Source organism: Euphorbia lathyris, chromosome 2 (genome assembly GCF_963576675.1).
Source record: "Euphorbia lathyris chromosome 2, ddEupLath1.1, whole genome shotgun sequence".
NCBI lineage: Eukaryota > Viridiplantae > Streptophyta > Magnoliopsida > Malpighiales > Euphorbiaceae > Euphorbia > Euphorbia lathyris.
In genome coordinates, this window is record NC_088911.1 from 83,287,320 (window position 1) to 83,309,438 (window position 22,119).

Consider the following 22,119-nt stretch of genomic DNA (forward strand, 5'->3'; position numbering starts at 1 on the left):
CTATAAAAAGATTATTTTGTCCGTACTATCTCTAAGAGTTATACAAAATTTAAATTAATCCCTAAAATCTCTCTAATTCTTTGCATATTTATATATAATATAAAACAGTAATGATGAAACTGAGGTGTCACTTCCTCCTTTTTTACTGATAAAAAATATAATATAATATATAATATATTAATTTTAATTATATTATTTTTTAAATCAAATTTTAATTATATTATTATATATCTATAAAAAAAATTATTTAAAGTAAATGTGAAAATAAAATAATTTAGATTATATTTTTAATCTAAATTAAATATATATTGTATATTGTACAAGGAGGTATATTTTTATTAATATTTAGGGATAAGGTACCAAAATAGGTTTAAGATTTTTAGGGAAGTACTAATTTAGGCTTAATGTTCAAAATACCATCAATATAGGCTTAACGTTACAACATAATATTAATTTAGGCTTAACGTTTCTAATATAGCATCAATTTAGGCCTCACGTACAAAATAACACCAATATATGCTTAACGTTTATAAAATAATACGAATTTAAGCTTAACGTTTACAAAATATATCTAATTTAAGTTAAACGTCACAATTAAATTAACCATATTATATTCTTTTACTATTAACTTTATATGCTATCTTTTTATTTATTTCTATTTTCTTATTTATTATGATACAATTAATTAATATTCTTGCCCATTAAATCCTTATATTTGTTTTTCATCAACCATTCATGACTCCTAAATTCCATGACTCATGTAATATATGCAAATAAAAGTAATTGAATATCCATAATATTTCGAACACTGGTTAAAATAATATTGATGAAAAACAAATATAAGATCTTAATGGGCAAGAATACTAATTAATTGTATTATAATAAATAAGAATATAGAACTAAATAAAAATATAACATGTAAAATTAATAGGGAAAGAATATAATATGATTAATTTAATTATGACGTTTAGTTTAAATTGGATATATTTTATAAACGTTAAGCTTAAATTCGTATTATTTTGTAAACGTTAAATCTATATTGGTGCTATTTTGTACGTGAGGCCTAAATTGATGCTATATTATAAACGTTAAGCCTAAATTGATATTATATTGTAAATGTTAAGCCTATATTAATGCTATTTTGAACGTTAAATCTAAATTGGTATTTCTCCAAAAACGTTAAACTTATTTTAGTCCCTTACCTCTAATATTTATATGTTAAAATGAATCCGTAAACGAGACTTGTAAAAAACTAGTTTTAATTTTATACCTACTCGTACGATATACGACAAGTTCTATTATAAACCCTCGAAAAATCTCAATTTGGTTAATGTGCTTCGTAAAACGATGTCTCTCATGAGCAGAATGCGAACCCTTCCTCTCAAAACCCGAAATCCTTTCTTCAACATTTCCATTTACAGGTCCCTTTCCTCCTCCCCCTCTACCCAACCACGCCTTAACAACAAGCCCCTTCACCTTCTTTTCCAAGAAGCTGTTGATTTATCTCAAAACACGGAAACATACAACCATGTCCAAACCCAAAGCAATCAAGTCAAAGAGAAACTATTGGAACTAGAGAAAGAAGTCAGGGATTTAAAAAAATCTGACTCAATTAGTGACCAAGTAAATCAAAATGTGCAAAGTGACGAACCAGAGAAATGCAAGAGTCTCTCTGGATTGTTTCCTAAAAGAGCACAGAAATTGCAAGTTGAACAGAAATTGCAAGTTGAGAGAAAGAAAGCGGAAGAGGCAAGGGTTTCTATTGGAGCTAAAACTGCAGTGAAGTTGCAAGTGGAGAGAAAGAAAGCGGAAGAGCCAAGGGTTTCTATTGGAGGTAAAACTGCAGTGAAGGTGCAAGTGCAGAGAAAGAGAACGGAAGAGCCCAGGGTTTCTGTTGGAGGTAAAACTGCAGTGAAGTTGCAATTGCAGAGAAAGGGAGCGGAAACATACGCCCACGTCGAAACCCAAATCACTCAATTCAAAGACAAACTATTGGAACTAGAGAAAATAGTGAGGGATTTAAAAAAATGGGTCTCAGTTAGTGACCAAGTAAATCAAAATGTTCAAAGTGAGGAGCCAGAGAAATGCGAGAGTCTCCCTGGATTGTTTGCTGAAGGTAAAAGAGAACACAAATTGCAAGTTGAGAGAAAGAAAGCGGACAAGCCAAAGGTTTCTATTGGAGGTACAAGTGCAGGGAAGTTGCAAGTGGAGAGAAAGAGAGCGGAAGAGCCAAGGATTTTCAAGGAGTTATCAGATGACATGAGAATGTTTTTGACTCATTTGTACAAGGAAGGCTATTTTAGAGATGCTAATTTCTTGACAAGGGATAAACTGGATTTTGATTGCTTCAATGATAGTTATGCCAGAAATTTTATCAAGTTTGCTGCAAAGAAGTTCGGCAAAGACAACCAGAAAATTGCCAAGTAAGCCAATTTCCAGGTTTTGAATTTCTTTTTTAGTATCTTCTGTTTCTAAATATGATTCTGTCCCGTTTGTTATTAGAAAATTTTGCCTTTCATTCATATTTGCAGAGAAAGTAATGAATTTCAAGTTTTGCTCTATTCATGTTCTGTCTTTTGATCCAAACATTATGCTAGGGTTGGGATTATGCGTTTTTCCTTTTTTTTGAATGGTCCCTATGAGATCTTTTGAAAGTTCGTTGCACATAATCAAGGTGCAAGTATAGAACTCTCAAGGTTAATTTGAACAACAATTTCTACACAAGTAATTGTATACAATCATTAAGTACGTCTAGATAAACCATATTATACTAGCATTAATAGAACTATAAACTTACAAATCTATGCACCGGATGCAACTTTTGATAGAGAATGACTTAGCCCATTATTAGGAGAAGGGGCATTTCGGGTATAAGACATTAGTACTAGTATTTAGGGTATGAGTGATTAGTATTTAAGGAGTAGTAGTGATAGAAAAGGATGGGAGGAGAGTTTTAGTTCATTGTTTGCTGCTTCAGCAGTGGCTCTACATGGTGGAGAGGGAGGTTTGGGATTAGAGGTTTAGCTCAATCCATTTTGTTACAGTATTAATTAGATATAGTTTGTAGTTGGCATTTAAGTAAGTAGTTGGGAAGTAAGTAGTTGGGAATTAATTGTTGATTGTATATATATATATACTTGTAATACCTTTGAGTAACATAAGAAAACACACTTTCAAATAACCCTTGTGTGGTTACATGGTATCAGAGCCAAGCATTTTGGCTTAGGAAATTGTTTCTCTGAGTTTGAACGGTAAACGACGGTCCGGGTTGGAAGTCGATTTTTCCAACACCTCAGTTCATCTCCCCGTCCCCTCCATTGGATTCCTTTGCCGCCGATCTGTCGGGTCGCTCAACTCCGGCAACCAGAAAGGCCGCGCGTAGGGCTCACGCGCCGCTTCTTTGTCCGACGCGCCGCCCACTCGTCGGCGCGTGGGGGCGCGTGGCTGCTCCGTTCGCCGCCGTTTTTCTTCTCCCAGCCTCGCCTCTGTATCTCCGGCCCGTCTGTTGGTTAGTTTCTCGTTTTGGTAACTCCGGTCCGTCTCCTCTGTGATTACTCCGGCTTGTGTTCGGTTTGTCCCATTTTTCTGATCTGATTTTTCTGTTCAAATTGAGGCTGCTATATTTGCTCTACTTTATCTTGGTCTTGTTAAAATTATCAGTAGTGCCTTTACTGTTCTTTGAATTTTTTGGTGGTAATTGTCATTTGCTTAGGTTGACAATGAGTGAGGAAAGGGATAAGAAAGTCATGATTGAAATTACTGTTGGTACCACTCGAATTACGGACAGAAAATTGACTGGAGTTAAGGATTACACTCAGTGGAAACGTACTATTACTCGGTACATTAATAGTGTTGATTTAGGGTATCATTTGAGTAATAATCCTCCACCTAGAGATGATCAAGGAAGTAGGAAGAAATGGATGATGGTAGACTATAAACTGTTTAATCTGATTCAGAATACTTTGGACTCTACTATTGATGACATTGTGACTCATTGTGATACTGTCAAAGAAATGTGGGAATACTTAGAGTCTATGTATGCTAGTAAACAAGACTTGACTCATATTCATAACTTGCTGTCTTCATATTATCGTCCTCAGAGAAAGGGCCGCACCTTCTTTCAGTATTATAATGAATGTAAGCAGATTTGTGAGGAGAAGCGGACTCGATTTCCTATGACAGCCGATGTTAAGCAGATGCAAGAGGATGATGATCGTATATTTGTTCTTGGATTTCTAGAGGGTCTTGGTCCTGAATTTGAAATAGCACGCAGCTAGATATTGACCAGTGGGACACTTCCCTCCTTTGCTGACCTCTATGGTCGATTTCTTCCCGTGTGTAAGGATATTGAAAAGATGTCTGATGTGATGTCTCACGAGACAATGGCTCTGGTGAGCAATGCGACACATGGAGTTCAAAGTGGTCCTCAGAATTCCACTACTCACCGTATCTCTCAAAGTGGTCCTCAGTTATGCCATCATTGCGGTAAAGAAGGGCATATTAAGAAGAACTGTTGGAAGCTACATGGTCGACCTCAGAAAAGTAACAATAGGAAGTTTGCTCACATTGCTGCTGGTGATGGTATCCTACCGTCCCCTCAATCTTCGTCTTCTACTCCTACTGTCACTATCTCTGTTGATGAATATGCTCGACTTCAGCAACTGTCTCTTGATCATGGTGCCTCCCAGTCCGCTACTACTGCTTTGGCTAATACAGGTAATCGGGCTGCTTGTCTCTCCACCTCATCCCGTAGTTGGGTTATTGATTCTGGTGCTACCGATCACATGACTGGTAACACAGGTATTCTTTATTCTTTTGATTCTAATACCAATCTGCCATCTGTTACTTTAGCTAATGGAGCCACCGCTCCTGTAAATGGTCATGGAACTGCTCATCCTACCTCCAAAAGCTCTTTATCCTCTGTTTTATGTCTTTCTCAATTTCCTTTTAATCTGTTATCTGTTAGTCAACTCACCAAAGCCCTTAATTGTTGTGTTGTTTTCTTCCCAAATTATTGCCTTTTTCAGGATCTTGGGACGAAACAGAATATTGGTAGAGGGAAACTGGTGAATGGGTTGTATGTTCTTGACTCCACTGAAGCGGTGCCAAGACCAATTGCCTGTACAAGCTCCTCTCTGTTGCAGCTTCATTATCAGTTTGGTCATCCATCTCTTCCTGTCTTGCAGAAAATGTGTCCGAGTCTTCCAAGGAACTCTATTTTGGAGTGTGAAGCATGTCAGTTTGCTAAGCACCATCGAGTCCCATATTCTCCTCGAATAAATAAACGTGTTGAGTCTGTCTTTGATTTAGTTCACACTGATGTGTGGGGTCCTTGTCCTATTGTTTCTAAACTTGGTTATCGTTATTTTGTGACTTTTGTGGATGATTTTTCTCGAGTTACATGGCTTTATCATTTGAAGCACCGTTTAGATTTATTTACTGTTTTTTGTGCGTTTCATGCTGAGATTAAAACTCAATTTAATAAAAATATCTGTATTTCGCGAAGTGACAATGCCAAAGAATACTTATCCAGTACTTTTCAGTCATACCTTCTACAACATGGTATTATTCATCAAACGTCATGTGTTGTTACACCACAACAGAATGGTGTAGCTGAAAGGAAGAATCGATATTTACTTGAAGTCACCCGGGCTATCATGTTCCAAATGCAAGTCCCGAAAGTGTTTTGGGCAGATGCTGTTTCCACTGCCTGTTACCTCATCAATCGTATGTCGTCCGCTGTTCTTCAGGGTCAGATTCCATACTCTGTCCTGTTTCCTTCTCAATCTTTATTTTCTCTTGCCCCTCGTATTTTTGGGTGTACTTGTTTTGTACACGATATTCGTCCTCAAGTCTCCAAACTTGACCCCAAATCTCTCAAGTGTCTTTTTGGGATATTCTCGAAGTAAAAAAGGATACCGTTGTTACTCTCCATCCTTGGGGCGCTATCTTGTGTCGGCCGATGTCACGTTCTTTGAGAATGCGCCTTTCTTCCGTCCATCTTCCCCTTCACCCTCTTTTCCTGCTGATACATCTGATGATGATTTTTTGATCTATACTGTAAGTGAACAGGTTGTCCCTCGTCCTCCTATTCGTCACGTTTATTCTAGGTGTGTGCAGCCTGCGGTTACGGCACCTGCTCCAGGACCAGTCACCAATGATACCTCATCTGTTTCGGCTCCAGATCCTACACCTTCATCTGAACCCAGTCTTGATCTCCCTATTGCTCTTCGGAAAGGTACAAGGTCTTGCACTTACCCTATCTCCTCCTTTGTTTCTTATATTGCCTTATCACCCCCTTCCAAGCGTTTTGTAGCTACCTTAGATTCCATTGCAGTTCCAAAATCCATTTCAGAGGCTATGGATCATCCTGATTGGCTAGAGGCAATGAAAGAAGAACTGAAGGCACTCGAACAAAATCACACTTGGGACCTTGTGGACTTACCAAAAGATCGGAAGAAAATTGGTGCTCGGTGGATCTGGACTGTTAAGATGAATCCTGATGGTACTGTTGCTCGAGTGAAGGCTCGCTTGGTTGCTAAAGGCTATGCTCAGACTTATGGTCTTGATTATTTCGACACTTTCTCTCCTGTTGCCAAACTCACTTCTATCCGTCTGTTCATTTCTTTAGCTGCTACTTACAATTGGGAGCTTCATCAACTGGACGTTAAAAATACTTTCTTGCACGGTGACCTGAATGAAGAGGTTTATATGGAGCAACCTCTTGGCTTTGTTGCTCAGGGGGAGTCTGGAAAGGTGTGCAGATTAAGAAAGTCTCTATATGGTTTGAAGCAATCTCCTCGTGCATGGTTTGGTAAATTCAGTGCCGCAGTAATGGAATTCGGCTTACACAGAAGTGCATATGATCCCTCTGTTTTCTACGTCAGTTCTAGCTCTGGATGCATTCTACTGGTTGTGTATGTTGATGATATCATAATTACAGGAAGTGATGTTGCTCGGATTAAGGAGTTGAAGAAGTTCCTTGGTACTTGCTTCCAGACAAAGGATCTTGGTCCTTTGAAATACTTCTTGGGAATAGAGGTATCTCGCAGTAGGAAAGGAATTTGTTTAAATCAGAGAAAATACTGTTTAGATATGTTGAAAGATGCAGGTCTAATTGAGGGAAAGACTTGTGATGCTCCAATGGTGCCCAATGTGAAGTTGAAGTCTGATGATGGTGACTTACTCAAAGAACCTGAGAAATACAGGAGAATCGTTGGCAAATTGAATTATCTCACAATTACTCGTCCTGACATTTCATTTCCTGTGAGTGTGGTAAGTCAATTTATGTCCTCACCTAGGACAACGCATTGGGATGCTGTTACTCACATCCTGAGGTATCTAAAGGGAGCTCCTGGATGAGGCTTGTTATATCAAAATCATGGACATCACATCGCAGAAGGCTTCACTGATGCAGACTATGCTGGAGATTTGTCAGACAGGCGCTCTACTACTGGGTACTGTGTATTTGTTGGGGGAAATCTAGTTTCATGGAAGAGTAAGAAGCAAAGTGTAGTTTCTAGATCCAGTGCAGAATCTACCGAGCTATGGCACAGGCTACGTGTGAACTTGTGTGGTTACGTCGTCTACTTGGCGAAACTGGGTTTGACCAGATAAAACCAATGAAGTTATACTGTGATAATAAAGCAGCTATCTATATTGCAAATAACTATGTGTTTAATGAAAGAACAAAGCATATAGAAGTTGACTGACATTTTACTCGAGAGAAGTTGGAGGATGGTACAATCACAACTCCACATATCAGAACCGGAAGTCAATTAGTAGATGTGTTCACCAAGGCTTTACCAGGAACTCGAGTCAATTATATTTGTAACAAGCTGGGCATAATAAATATCTATGCTCTAGCTTGAGGGGGAGTGTTACAGTATTAATTAGATATAGTTTGTAGTTGGCATTTAAGTAAGTAGTTGGGAATTAATTGTTGATTGTATATATATATAACTTGGGTAAAGGCTATCCTTACTTTGTTTTTAACAAAGTAAGCCTTACTTTGTGTGTTTTCACCATTGGATTAATTTTCTAATCTATCATCCAATGGTGAAAACACACCAAGTAATGGTACTTTGTCAAAAACAAAGTAACCATAGAAGGCACCACTTGCTTGTAATACCTTTGAGTAAGGTAAGAAAACACACTTTCAAATAACCCTTGTGTGGTTACACATTTTATCTTAGCTCAATATTGTTTTACTTCTATATATGTCAATATAACAACATTTCTCTTTATATTTCTATCCTTGAGTTTGAGTTTCTATCTAACAACTTTCCATTAGAAGAATACTCTACATTCATAGAAGCTACTCAGCAATATGTGTTTTGATTTCATTTCACCTCAACCAGCGACTAGGGATCCGCAACCGGAACAAGGACTTGATGCAGTATAGTACAGTTGACAAAAGGGTGACTTTCATTTTGTAATGTCTTTGAGTTGAACACTGTCTGTTTACTCGCTTCATTGCCTATAAAGACGGTCGATTCTTTCTAAGTTATGCTCGTATGCTTACACTGCAACTGTGCATTAATGTTTGCTTTGTCTCTTTTCCTTGGTTGGGTGCTTTTTAACTCTAGTAATGCAAGCTGAGTCTTTGACTTCACAGATTGTTGTCAGGAAGTGACTTGAAAAAGGTGGCCCTGTTTGGTTGTCCCTCCCTTGGAACAAAGACCGTACAACCGTCTAAACGGTTGCGCCGATTTTTTAGAATTAAAGAGGACACTGTAAGCCGTCATACAGTTGATTTTTGATTATCTTACAACTCATATTTAAAGATTTTAACATGATGAGTCTGTTATTTATCAGGTATGTAGTAAATGTGTTTTAAAACATTCATGTCATCTTGTGAATCGAAGTGTGGAAAAGGAAAACTCCAAGACCTTAAAATTGGATGATGTCATGAAAGTAATCACCATATATGCATTGGAGGAATCACATCCAGAGTTGACCGTGCCGGAGGAGATAAAGGCTTCTGTTAGCCGGCTGTTGAAGGAAATTCTGAAATCGAGCCAAGCCAGGTGACATCAGCTTCTTATATTTATACAGCGTATCATCTAAACAGAGAGCTCAATTCCGTATTTAGTTTAATGAAGCATCTAATACATGCTAGTAATTTTTTCCATAAATTTGCCAATGCTATCTCAGCTGCTTGCAAATGCTGGAAACAATTTATTAATATTTTAATATCTCAAAGATGAATCATATTTCTAACCAGTTGATTTACAAATTTAGCTCTATCCATCGGTGGATGTAAAAGGGGCAGGGCTGCCCCCTTACCGTCATGTCCCTGTGCTTCTGTCACTATTAAAAGGTCACTTGCTTTCCCTCTTCGGATGTTTTGTTGGACATCCAACTTGGTTAAAGTGATATATTGGTCACTTAATTTTTTTAAACTAATATACTAACTGCCTAAATTTTTTTAAAGTAACATATTCTTCTCCAAAATTTATAAAAATTCTATTCTAAAAAATAAAAATATCTTCTCTTTTCACTGCTTATGTTTTTTCTTACCAATGTTGCTCCTCCTTTCAAATTGTCTGGATATATGGTTGTTATTGGGTGAGAGAGGATATAACTTCACCTACAAAACAAGTGTAATTTCAAATCTCATTAACAAAAGATAAAAAAATAAAAATAATGTGCAATTTTATGCTTTAGCCATTTTCCAATCTCTAGCGTTCCGATTATTTGATAAGGTTTGGAATTGTACGTCTTTTGTTAATGAAATTTTTTCATTTTCCATTAATTAGGCTTGTAATGGCTCATGCGACAGCACAATCTTCTCGATTCATTACTTGTCCTTTTACTTATAATAGTTTACCGAGTTTTGTGGTTCCTAAGATGCTACTCTCTTGCCCGCTGAGGGCTCATTAATGCAGAATTCATTTTCAAAAAAAAAAAAGGCTTGTAATTGCTCCGTTTGGTTTAAGATTGCATTGTTTTGTATGTGGATGCTAAATTTGCTCCCTCCCTAATAATGATATGACTAAATTTTTAGTATATCTTCAACTATCGTGTAGTCATTTCCTAAAGGCAAGCCCTTTTCGTTCACAACGGATGCTTCTTGTTCACATTCTATTCAACCTCATCATCAAGGTTATGAACTTATTATTTTGGTATTAAAGAACATGATTATAACTATTAGTATATCTTTCAAAAAAAAAAAAAAACTATTAGTATAATTTTTTATTGATATCATTAATATTTTACTATGTTAAAAGGTTAAATAAAACTAAAGATATTAGTATTTATAGGATTTTTTGAACCTCGGTGCAATTCTGAATAAATCTCAATTGAATTTTAAATCCTTAACCCTTTATCCTTACCGGTTTTTTTGACCGATCTGTTTTTTTTTTTATAACCATGCTTATCATTCACTTTTGGGTCCCTATTAGATAACTTTCATGAAAATATGCATGAATAAATGGAATAAGATCCAAAATTGCCTTATCATTTAAAAAAAACGGAGGTTTATCCCTAATATAAGAAATGAAATAAATTTGGAACTAATGTCTTCAAGTAAGATTAATTTTAAGTCCAATAAGATATAAACATGCTGCAATATTTATTACTCTCTTCGTTATGAAATAGAAGTCGTTTGAGGGAGGGAGCCAAATTCTATGATATAAATCGTTTAACTTTATTTCAGTCTTTCTCAATTCTGTCTTACAAAATCTCCTCTTAATAATACAGAGAAATATGGCTTCATAATTTTTTATTTTAAGGTTTAGATGAACAATCAATTTTATATATGGATCTGTTAGCGATATTTTGCAAATACGCTAATTTTCAACTTTGTCACGTATTGTTAGGGTACGGGTGTGCCAGAGAAGATTATTTCTCAATTGAAAGTGGACGGTTAAGTTTATAGAATTGCGTGCCAAAACTTGAAATCTAAATGAGGCAATTGGTGAGATACGCAATGATTGAAAAAGTCCCTTTTGGGTCTCTAGTGCCGTTATAGAAACTTTGCTAGATGATTGGTTTTATTTAAGCTACTGCGGGTAAATTAAAGACGGGAAAATAAAGGAAATTAAACACGAGATTTTAGGGAAAATTGGCATTTTATTGATATGAATGAAAGTTTGGATACATAATCAAAGAAAAGTGAAATTGATTACAATTGAATTAATTCTATACTAAACATATAGATAAGTCAATTGAATTGGAAAAACAAATCAATACATAATTGAAATGCAAATAATAATAAAAATTGAAATTCAACGACAAACTCGAAACCACAATAGCTATCTCGGCTGGACGTTGAATTTTGGTGTCGGCTTGAAGTCCTCGAAGCACCGCGGTCGGTTGGCTCCAGCGGAATTGATCTTGACAATTTCTGACTTGTGGTAGGCAACAATGGGGCAGATTTGATCTTCAACTTCAGAGGGATCGTATGAATGCTTAAGAACACGGAATTGGATGAATAAAAATGCTAAATTTAATTTCAGAAAATTAGGAACAAACTTTTAGATCGAAGGCTAAAACGAAGTTTAAATAGACGAAAACGGGCTAGGAAAATCACTGGACGAATCTAGAAACAGAATCTTTAAAGAATTTGAGGTGTAAAGATTGACCTGTAAACGGAGTTTCTGAACACGTAATTGGGCAAATTAAAAGGCTAGATTGAACTTCAGGAAGTCAGGAACAAATTTGTAGAAAGGATTGGACCAGTGGCGGAACGAGGACCTCGGATGACCCGGGGCTTAAACATATTAGTAAAAAAAATTTCAAAACGTCAAAAAAAATCGAAATTAACTGTGCGGTTGACAGTAAATTTTCAAAGTCCAGCCTGTTAGGGCTGGACAAAATTTTTTTAGCCTTCAACGCATTAAAACTGTAAAAATGTTATTATTTTTTTTAGAAACTAGCATTGAACTAATAGAAAATTAAACATGCTTACTTTTTTTTAATGGTAAAGACACAATAAAAATGAATATTAAATATGTCTACTTTTTTTTTAATGGTAAAGACATATTAAAAATGAATTCAAAAGTGTTATCAAAATAAAAATAAAGAATCCATTTAAATTAATTAATAATGGTAACATGTTTTTATAATTATTGAAAAATAAAATAAAAATAAATAAAAACTTTTAAAAAAAAATAAGATGAAAGGGAGTCGAGCATATATGACCTCTCAAATAAAAGTAAGCATCTTTAATTATATCATCTACCTTTAAACATTGAAATAATACTATATAGAGTCAATATAATTATCTCAAAAATATTACCAGACACAATTACTAAATTTTTTTTTCAATTCTCCGGCCGCCTGTCGGGGCTCGATCCCCCCTAACCCCCGTTGGTTCCACCCCTGGAGTTTTTATTTTCACATATTAATGAGATTGCCAGAACTCGAACCGTTAACCGCTTGGACCAAGCGGCTCTGATAGTTAAAGTCCAATAGTATATTTTATAATAATCTCTAATAATTTATACACTCTAAAAAGTTAAAGATGAAGTTGAATTCAACTTATATAAAAAAAGAAATAATTAACTATAGATACGTATTTTAAAAAAACATAAAATTAAAAATAAAAATTATTTATGAAGTGCTTTATTTTAGAAATAAATATATATTTAATAAATTATTATTTTATATTTTCATTTAGTCTCAAAGTAATTTTTTTAATTATTATCCTAGGTAAGGCTATGTTTACTTTGTTTTTAACAAAGTAAGTCTTACTTTGTTTTTACCACCATCGGATGAACTTAATTTGTTAAAGTAAGCTTTACTTTATCAAAAACAAAGTAACCATAGAAGGTACCATATATTTAATAAAAGGGTAATTAATTTATTAGTCCCTATATTTTAACAAAACACACTGTTTAGTCCCTATATTTTCAAAAACACATGGTAAAGTCCCTAACGTTTTTCTCAGTGAATTGTTTAGTCCTTCCGTATGTTTGTTAGATTTTTTAACGTTTATGACTTCAGAAATGACTAAATTACCCTTTACTATTCACCTTCAAACTTCAGAAGATGAAATCCAATTTAGAAGAAGAAGCTGTTTGTATGGAGAACAATAAAAAGAACTAACTCAATGCTTACGAATTTAAACGATTAAGAAGAAAATCAAGAAAAAGAACACTCAAAGTTGATTTCAGATGCATTAGAGTTTAAAGGAAAGGAAAATAAAGGAAAAGAAGAACACAAATCCAAATTGACTAACAGAATCTTCATGAGAGTCTAACGGCAGGGACTAAACAGTTCACCTAGAAAAATGTTAGGGACTAAACAGTTCACCGAGAAAAACGTTAGAGACTTTACTATGTGTTTTTAAAAATACAAGGACTAAACAGTGTGTTTTGTCAAAATATAGGAACTAATAAATTCATTACCCTTAATAAAATTATTATTTTATTTTATCAACCCAACGTTTATTATTTAATTGATTTCGAATATTTTATTTTATTAATTTATCGAAGGTTTAACGTACATAAAATAGATAATATGGTTCGTTACACGTATAAAACACCTGGAAATGCAAGCTATATCATATAGCTATTTTTTTTAATAGTCTATAGCTATTATGCTATATATTTTCTAAAATTAAAATAAAATCTTCATTTTACGCATATGCGACAAGTTCTTTTATAAACCCTTGAAAAATCTCAATTTGGTTCATGCGCTTCGTAAACCGATGTCTCTCATGAGCAGAATGCGAGCCCTTCCTCTCAAAACCCGAAATCCTTTCTTCAACAATTCCATTTACAGGTCCCTTTCATCCTCCCCCTCTACCCAACCACGCCTTAACAACAAGCCCCTTCATCTTCTTTTCCAAGAAGCTGTTGATTTATCTCAAAACACGCAAACATACACCCATGTCGATTCCCAAAGCTCTCAAGTCAAAGAGCAACTATTGGAACTAGAGAAAGAAGTCAGGGATTTAAAAAAATCGGACCCAATTAGTGACCAAGTAAATCAGAATGTTCAAAGTGTGGAACCAGAGAAATGCAAGAGTCTCTCTGGATTGTTTGCTATAGGTAAAAGAGCACAGAATTTGCAAGTTGAGAGAAACACAGCGGACGACCCAAGGGTTTCTATTGGAGCTAAAACTGCAGTGAAGTTGCAAGTGGAGAGAAAGAGAGCGGAGGAAGAGCCAAGGGTTTCTTTTGGAGGTAAAACTGCAGTGAAGTTGCAAGTGCAGAGAAAGAGAGCGGAAGAGCCAAGGATTTTCAAGGAATTATCAGATGACATGAGAATGTTTTTGACTCATTTGTACAAGGAAGGCTATTTTAGAGATGCTAATTTCTTGACAAGGGATAAACTGGATTTTGATTGCTTCAATGATAGTTATGCCAGAGATTTTATCAAGTTTGCTGCAAAGAAGTTCGGCCAAGACAACCAGGAAATTGCCAAGTAAGTCAATTTCCAGGTTTTTACTTTCTTTTTTTAGTTTCTTCTGTTTCTAATATAATTCTGTGCCGTTTGTTATTAGAAAATTTTGCATTTCATTCATATTTGCAGAGGAAGTAATGATTTTCAAGTATTGTGCTATACATGTTATCTTTTTTGATCCAAACATTATGCTAGGGTTGAGATTATCCGTTTTTCCTTCTTATTTCCCTGGCTTCAGGAAGGGGAAAAAGAGTTACTGAACTTGTTACGAGTTGCACACTGAGGATCATAGTCTGCAAAACGTGCGTATTTTAGTAGTGATACGAGAGATACTACTCCGTTACCTCAAGAGGTCTTTCCGTCCGTTGCCTCTGACAAGACAGATCAGGGTGAGGTCGTTGACCCATTCTCATGCCTAAGTTACCAGAATTCTGGACAATGTAGTAAGCAATTAGTAGTAATTGCCCTAATTGCAGTAGACGTGTGTATGTAGTTTGACTATGGTGTTATGTCCTATTTATAGGATGTTCAACTGTAGTCAATGTTCTCTTTAGATTCCTCGGAAGGCAACTAGATGATGGACGTATTTTAAGCAGTTTATATCATACCGGATTTGGGATTCCTTAATCTTAGGCGGGATTAGTGGGTCTAATCCAAGGAGGATTCGGATGTCTTCACATTGATCCACATGTTTGAGGAGAGGTTTTATTCCTGTTTAGTTCAATCTGACGGCTCCTATTGATCCGGACGTCCCTGTTAGTCTAAGATGAGATCACATGTATACTGAATGATATCAAGTAGTATGCAAAACGTGCTCTGTTTCTGCAACTTGTTACTTGGTCTTTGCAATCCGGGTCTTATTTACTCCATCTTCAAAGTCAACAACCTTCTCTCATTTTTAAATCTACAATACAAAAGGGAAAATCAGTTAGAGAGAAGGATAAAATTTGCGCTTGGAGAGCTTGTTATAAACTCACATGAGAGCTTGTTTTGTGTTTTTAACTTGATACAGATGTTACAGTTTGGTTTTAGGAACATAATTATTGTCTATGCATTTTTTTTTTAATCTTATATTCACAGCTTGGCGCACTTACTATTTGTCTGCTGATTATATTTGATTCCATTGGAATTATGCATGCAAGGAGTTGTTGAACATATACAGTCTTCTTTATCTGTTCTAAACTTGAAATGTCACACACTTGTGCAATCTGGTGAATGCATCATTTTTTTTTACCTCCAGCTAGGTTGCTAGATGATAGCTTTATCGGTATATGAATAAACTGGAGCATATTGTTTGTGCTTTTCTTTTCTTTTGAAGGATGCTTTCTTGCAATTTCATTTTATTACTTCATTATATGAATTCATTTAGGAAGATAGGACCATACTTCAAAACTAGACATGTTTGCTTATTTTGTTGGGCTAGGAGCCAGGTTTATGACTTTGCTGACTATTCTGTTTAATGTATATTATGCTGAATCCTATTAGAAAAAGAAAAAGAAAATAGGAGGATATAGGTTGTGCCCTTATGTGTAGTTGCATATTTCAACTACAGAAAGTAGTTTGTTTTACTTCAATGTGTCTTAGCTTTGCTAGTTCTCTAGAATTCCACACTTCTATATCGGATTCCTGAATATATGAGATTTTGAAACATGATTGTGTGAATCAATAGGAGATTTTGAAAGATGACACGCTCAAATGCTTTTGATTCTTTAGATGTTTGAATATCCTGCTGTCTCTCCTAGAGACCTTGCTTCCACCTAGATGTTACTGTTGCTTTTGTTTTTTCTGAATGGTCCCTATGAGATCTTTTGAAAGTTCGTTGCACATAATCAAGGTGCAAGTATAGAACTCTCAAGGTTAATTTGAACAACAGTTTCTACACAAGTAATTGTATACAATTATTAAGTACGTCTAGATAAACCATATTATACTAGCATTAATAGAACTATAAACTTCCAAATCTATGCACTGGATGCAACTTTTCATTAGAAGAATACTCTACATTCATAGAAGCTATTAAGCAATATGTGTTTTAATTTCATTTCACCTCAACCAGCGATTCTGTAACTGCAACGGGAACAAGGACTTGATGCAATATAGTTCAGTTGGGAAATGGGCGACTTTCATTTTGTAACGTCTTTAAGTTGAAGACTGTCTGTTTACTCGCAAAATTGCCTATAAAGATGGTCAATTCTTTCTAAGTTATGGTCTTATGCTTACAGTGCAACTTGTGCATTTGTTCTATTAATGTTTGCTTTGGTGCTTTTTAACTTTAATAATGCAAGCTGAGTCTTTGACTTCACAGATGGTTGTCAGGAAGTGACTTGAAAAAGGTGGCCCTGTTTGGTTGTCCCTCCCTTGGAACAAAGAACGTACAATCTTCTAAACGGTTGCGCCGATTTTTTGAAATTAAAGAGGACACTGTAAGCAATCATACAGTTGATTTTTGTTTATCTTACAACTCATATTTAAAGATTTTAACATGATCAGTCTGTTATTTATCAGGTATGCAGTAAATGTGTTTTAAAACATTCATGTCATCTTGTGAATCAAATTGTGAAAAAAGACTCTGAGACCTTAAATTTGGCTGATGTCATGAAAATCATCACCATATATGCATTGGAGGCATCACATCCAGAGTTGACTGTGCCGGAGGAGATAAAAGCTTCTGTTAGCCGGCTGTTGAGGGAAATTCTGAAATTGAGCCAAACTACTTCATAAGCCAGGTGACATTAGCTTCTTATATTTATACAGCGTATCATCTAAACAGAGCTGAATTCCGTATTTGGCTGCTAATTAGTTTAATGAAGCATCTAATATATGCTAGTAATTTTTTTCCATAAATTTGCCAATGCTATCATCTGCTTGCCAACCGTGTTTGCTAGCTCGTGTTTTATCAGATACAAGAACTATTGTGTTTTATTTTATTTTTCATACAGTTGATATGCAAATAAAAGAATATTTTTATTTAATCCTTTTAAAAATGATCAACTAATGAAGTTATTTTTGTTAGTTTATTTCTATTAGCTATCTTTAGTTTTTGGCCTGAATGTCATTATGGACTCTTTCTTCACACCTTGATTCACCAAATGACATGAATGTTTTAATGAACCCCATATCAACCTGAAAACACTAATAGCTATTTATAAATATGTTAATATTGATAATTGCAAATATCTCATAATGAATTATTATATTTCTAGCTATTGCATTGTAAGTTGATTTTCCGTTGATATTTAGAATTAGGGATAAGGTACAAATTTAGCTCTATGTAGTGACAAATTAAGTTCATACTTCATACAGACACTAACATATGCTTAACGTCTTAACCTAAAATACCTAACTATAACTAATGCTACTATACTAATAACCATTCATTGTCAATAAAAAAGAACACACACAACAAAAGCTAATAATAATCATCATCAAGATCATCACTCTTCTTCCTTATTCTGTGTCTGTGGAAGTTTGTTTGCCTGGAGTGGAGGATACTTCTTTGACTTCTTCTCCTAATCTTTTTCTATTATTTATATATTTAATTATGAGAGGGCGAGCCTTGGCGCAACGGTAAACGTTGTTGTCGTGTGACCGAGAGGTCACGGGTTCGAGTCTTAGGAGCGGCCTCTTGCCAAAAAATTGGTAGGGGAAGGCTTGCCCCCAATTCACCCTTGTGGTGGGACCCCTCCCCGGGACCCGTGAATTGAACCGAATCGTAAGATTCGGATCAAATTCAAAATATTATGAAAAATAAAATATTAACCATGTTTAACTTTAAATATTAATTTAAAAATGCAATTTTAATATCCAAATAGAAATCATATCAAGTTATCACAACTAAGCAATTGCCCTGTAATTTTTGAATAAGTGTAGGTTTGTTCCTCATTTAAGAAATGAAATAACTTTGGACGTGTCAGGTACGAATTTACATATTTTAAGAAATAAAAGCTTCAAATAAATTTTGAGTTTTTAGTTCAATTGGTTCCATGGATCCAACATCTTCAAGTAAGATTAATTTTAAGGCAAGATTAATTTAAGATATGAACATGCGTACGAACTTCAGGTGACCTCCCACTAAAGTGTACAGTCGGTTTTTATGACCGGTCAACGCTGGTCAAAGTTGCGACATCATCATTTTTCATTATAGCATTAAAAAAAAGTGGGACCACTCTTTATAGAATTACTAAAATAGCCTAATCCCTTATAAATTTACTAAATTACCCTCATCTTCTTCCTTCAACCCTCTCTTTCTACCATTTCTCTCTCTCACTCATCTCTCTACCATTTGCAGTCCTGGAGACAGCAAACAAACTTCAAGTTGTAGCTATGGTATTTGCTCAGTTAATCCTTCTATCTCGTCTTTATCAGATATAAAGATAAAAAAACAATTGGGTCTAAGATTTGGAACGCCAACAAGAGACTCCAATTCAATTACCTTCAAATGCAACAGCACCACCGGACCTAGGGGGCCCTGGTTCTGGTACTATTCCGTCCATCTTATTTTACTATTCCTATACACATACATATGTATGTATTTTAAGAGAGAAAATGGTGATATATATATATATATATTTTTTGTAATATACTTGAATTCTTTTTCTTTCTGAACTTTAGGACTATTGACGGATTACAGTTCATGGAAATTCTTAATTCGAAAAGAATAAGTTGTTAATTTTGTCATCAAGATTATGTTGTTGGGAAAAGTGCTAAATTTGGGAGGATAAAATGGAAGTGTTTCTTTCGTGTTTAAGATGCTGCAAGCTTGAGGTCTGAGATAGATTTCCAAGTTTATTTCATATAGCGATAAGTGAAGATATTAGGTTTTTGGGTCTGCTTTTTGATTGAGTTGAAAATTGGATTCAGAAGAATGAGTGGTGTGGTGTTTTAAGGTATATGGTGGATAAAGGATGTGCTGAAAAATCTAGGCTTCTGTTGAGTTAATTAATAAGGTAGAAAACTGATGAATCTATATGAAAGATCCTGTTGATGACGAAAATTATGATTGTAAAGAAAGAGTATATATTGATTTTGTAACTGTTTAGAAATATTGTTTTTTTGAAGTATTTTATGATTATCTATATACTGTTTTTATGTATTTTATGATTCAACTTCTTCCCAAACTGTTGGCTGTAATATATATATTTGGAAGAATTTTGTTATTTTTGAAAACATGAAAAACTTTGTTTATTATTTGGTGCATTTTATAAAATATTTCCAGGTTTTGGATGGTCCAAAATAATGAAAATAAATTATGTTTTTGGGTTGTTTACATGAAATTCATAAATATAATAGTATTTATTGTTTAATCAATATTTGTAATTTAATTAGTATAATATCAAAATATGAATCTTTTTTCTGTAAATGTCAATTCTTTGAATGCTTTAGTTGGTGAACTTACAGCAGAAATTCCGTTAACTGCCAAATTGACACAATTCAAATTTTTTATTGACAAAACTTTAAATAATTTTTAAAATTTGAATTTCTATGTAAATTCCCCTATGTTTTATTACTCAATTTGTGATGGGCCATGTAAAAGTACCTTACAAATATGTCTAGTAATAATTGACCAGTATACTTCGACATATTAATACATATTATTTGTTACTGGTTCTTGTAAAGGCCCGCTAAGTGGCATTGTATTGTTGTCCATTATTAAGGCCTCTATTACTACCCATATTTTTGTCCGTACGTTTTTATTTTTCCAGCAGCACAATTCTAATGAGCTACCTTTTTTCAGGTTTTCTTTCATTCTTTATTAGTAATACAACCTCGAGAAGAATAATACATTGTTAACAAAATGGTGATTTACATGCATATACATACAACTTACTAAGTATGTGCATGAATGTATTTGTATTAAACATATTTTTATGAGATCGTTAATGAAATCTTATTAATTAATAAGATAAGTAGATAATTTTGATGAATCCTATCTTTAGGTATTAAACAAGTTTTTCATCAAGTAGATCCAGGTACGAATTCACTGATTTTAAGATTTTAAGAAATAAAAGCTTTAAATAAATTTTTGTGTTTGGCGATGCGTTCCACCTCATTTGAGCAAAAGTTGAAACCCTTGTCACTCATGATAATTTCAAAAACAAAAAAGATATTTTTAAATTTATTACTTCATTTTTTATGTAAATAAATATTGGGAAAAACATACAAAGTAGTTTGATCAATTTGTTTGTAAATACATTCTTGTAATTTAAAAGTTCGCAATTTATAGAGTTTCTTTTTTTTAATAAAAGAATAATTGAATAAATTTAATCAATAGCCAATAGGCTTATAAATGAAGGGGAGCAAAGGAAGTTACAACTAAAAACGGAGAAATAGAACCTAATCTAGCAGCTTTGTTAGCCACACGATTAGCTTCCCTATCAACGAACTGAAAATTACAATTTGGTATTTCTTGAGCAAGAGCTCGACAATCTGACAGTATTAGGCCCAAACCTGAGTAATCTTCCTCATCGTCCTTTTGTAACGCGTTAATAACAATTTGTGCATCTCCCTCGAAAGTGACGTTGATATCACCCTTTTGTTTAATCCAACTTAAAGCCTCTCTGTAGGCAATTACCTCTGCAATAAGTGGCTGATATGCACCTCTCTTAGCCTCAAACCGAGTTTCCAGAAATTGGCCGTTCGCATTCCGGATAACAACTCCGATACCAAATGAATTATTACCTGCGCGAATTGAGGCATTGAAGTTAACTTTTAAACCGACACTCCGAGGAGACCAACATCTTGTATTTACTGCAACAATATTATCTTGAGTAGTCTGCTGTCGTTGGGCCCGACGCCAGTTATCTATGAACTGTGCCGCTCGGTTTGCGATATCAGCAGGTGAAAATGTAATGTTTTCCCATATCAGCTTATTCCTTCCAAACCAAATGAACCAAAGCACAATACCAATTGCAACAAACTTCTCCAGGGACAAACTCTGTATCTCTGACTTCCACCAAGTATCAAAATCCGAGACAATCCCTGGCGAACAAATTCCAGCGAGTGCTAGTTGTATCCAAATCGTACCAGTGACCGGGCAAGAAAGGAGGATATGGGATACTGATTCCGTGGCTTGCAAGTATACGGGGAAAATAGGATTATCGGAAATATGTCGATAATGAAGAGTAGAGTTTGTTGGGAGGATATCCCAGGCAGAACGCCATAGGAAGTTTTTGACTTTCGATGAGCAAGGGAGTTTCCATAGCTTAATACAGGGAGCATTACAAATTTCCTCAGAGGGCTTCGGATACACAGATACCAAAGCATAATAAGCTGATTTCACACTGTAATTACCTTTCTTTTCCCACCGCCAACGTACTTTATCTTCGTTTTGCTTAATAGATAACGGGATTTGCAAAATGCGATTACAGTCTTCTTGTGAAAATAGTTCCGTAAGAAGTCTATATTCCCAACCAGCATTCCCGATAAGTCTATCCACCGTCCATTAATTGTTGGTATCCGACGCTTGGTTTGGAATACCAGAGTCGGAGTCTAGCCATGAGGTTTGCCAAATCTTGGTATTTCTACCATTCCCAATTCGGTTCCTTGTACCTGAAATAATTAGATTTCGACTCTTAAAAATACCTGACCATATCGCACTCGGGTTGTAGCCTAGATGAGCATCTCTGATGTCTGATGAAGGGAAATACATGGCTTTAAAAATTCGATACACAAGAGCTTCAGGATTGGATATAAATATCCAGGCTTGTTTTCCAAGGAAAGCAAGGTTAAATTCCTGGAATCGTCAAAAATTTATGCCTCCCCAAT

The 22,119-nt window shown here is 34.9% G+C and overlaps 2 protein-coding genes across 5 annotated transcripts; both read left to right on the top strand.

Annotated features, from left to right (window-relative positions):
* The first annotated feature begins 1,344 nt into the window (after window positions 1–1,344).
* Window positions 1,345–9,876, top strand: LOC136218750 (uncharacterized). Its single transcript, XM_066005835.1, has 3 exons — window positions 1,345–2,423; window positions 8,618–8,735; window positions 8,818–9,876. Exons 1-3 carry the CDS (start codon window positions 1,348–1,350, stop codon window positions 9,031–9,033), a joined length of 1,410 nt encoding a protein of 469 aa, XP_065861907.1. The 5' UTR covers window positions 1,345–1,347; the 3' UTR covers window positions 9,034–9,876.
* A 3,710-nt stretch (window positions 9,877–13,586) lies between these two features.
* LOC136218752 (uncharacterized) lies at window positions 13,587–19,521 on the top strand. 4 transcript variants are annotated; one of them, XR_010683931.1, is made up of 5 exons: window positions 13,587–14,376; window positions 16,661–16,778; window positions 16,861–17,081; window positions 18,721–18,832; window positions 18,967–19,521. XR_010683931.1 is itself a non-coding variant. In XM_066005837.1 (4 exons), the coding sequence occupies exons 1-3, from the start codon at window positions 13,658–13,660 to the stop codon at window positions 17,074–17,076; spliced, it is 1,053 nt and encodes a 350-aa protein (XP_065861909.1). In that variant the 5' UTR covers window positions 13,587–13,657; the 3' UTR covers window positions 17,077–17,081; window positions 18,721–19,521. The 4 variants fall into 4 exon arrangements, 2 of the variants coding, with proteins under 2 accessions (XP_065861909.1, XP_065861908.1); XR_010683930.1 differs by having other exon boundaries at window positions 13,588–14,376; window positions 18,644–18,832; XM_066005837.1 differs by having other exon boundaries at window positions 18,721–19,521.
* The last annotated feature ends 2,598 nt before the right edge of the window (window positions 19,522–22,119 follow it).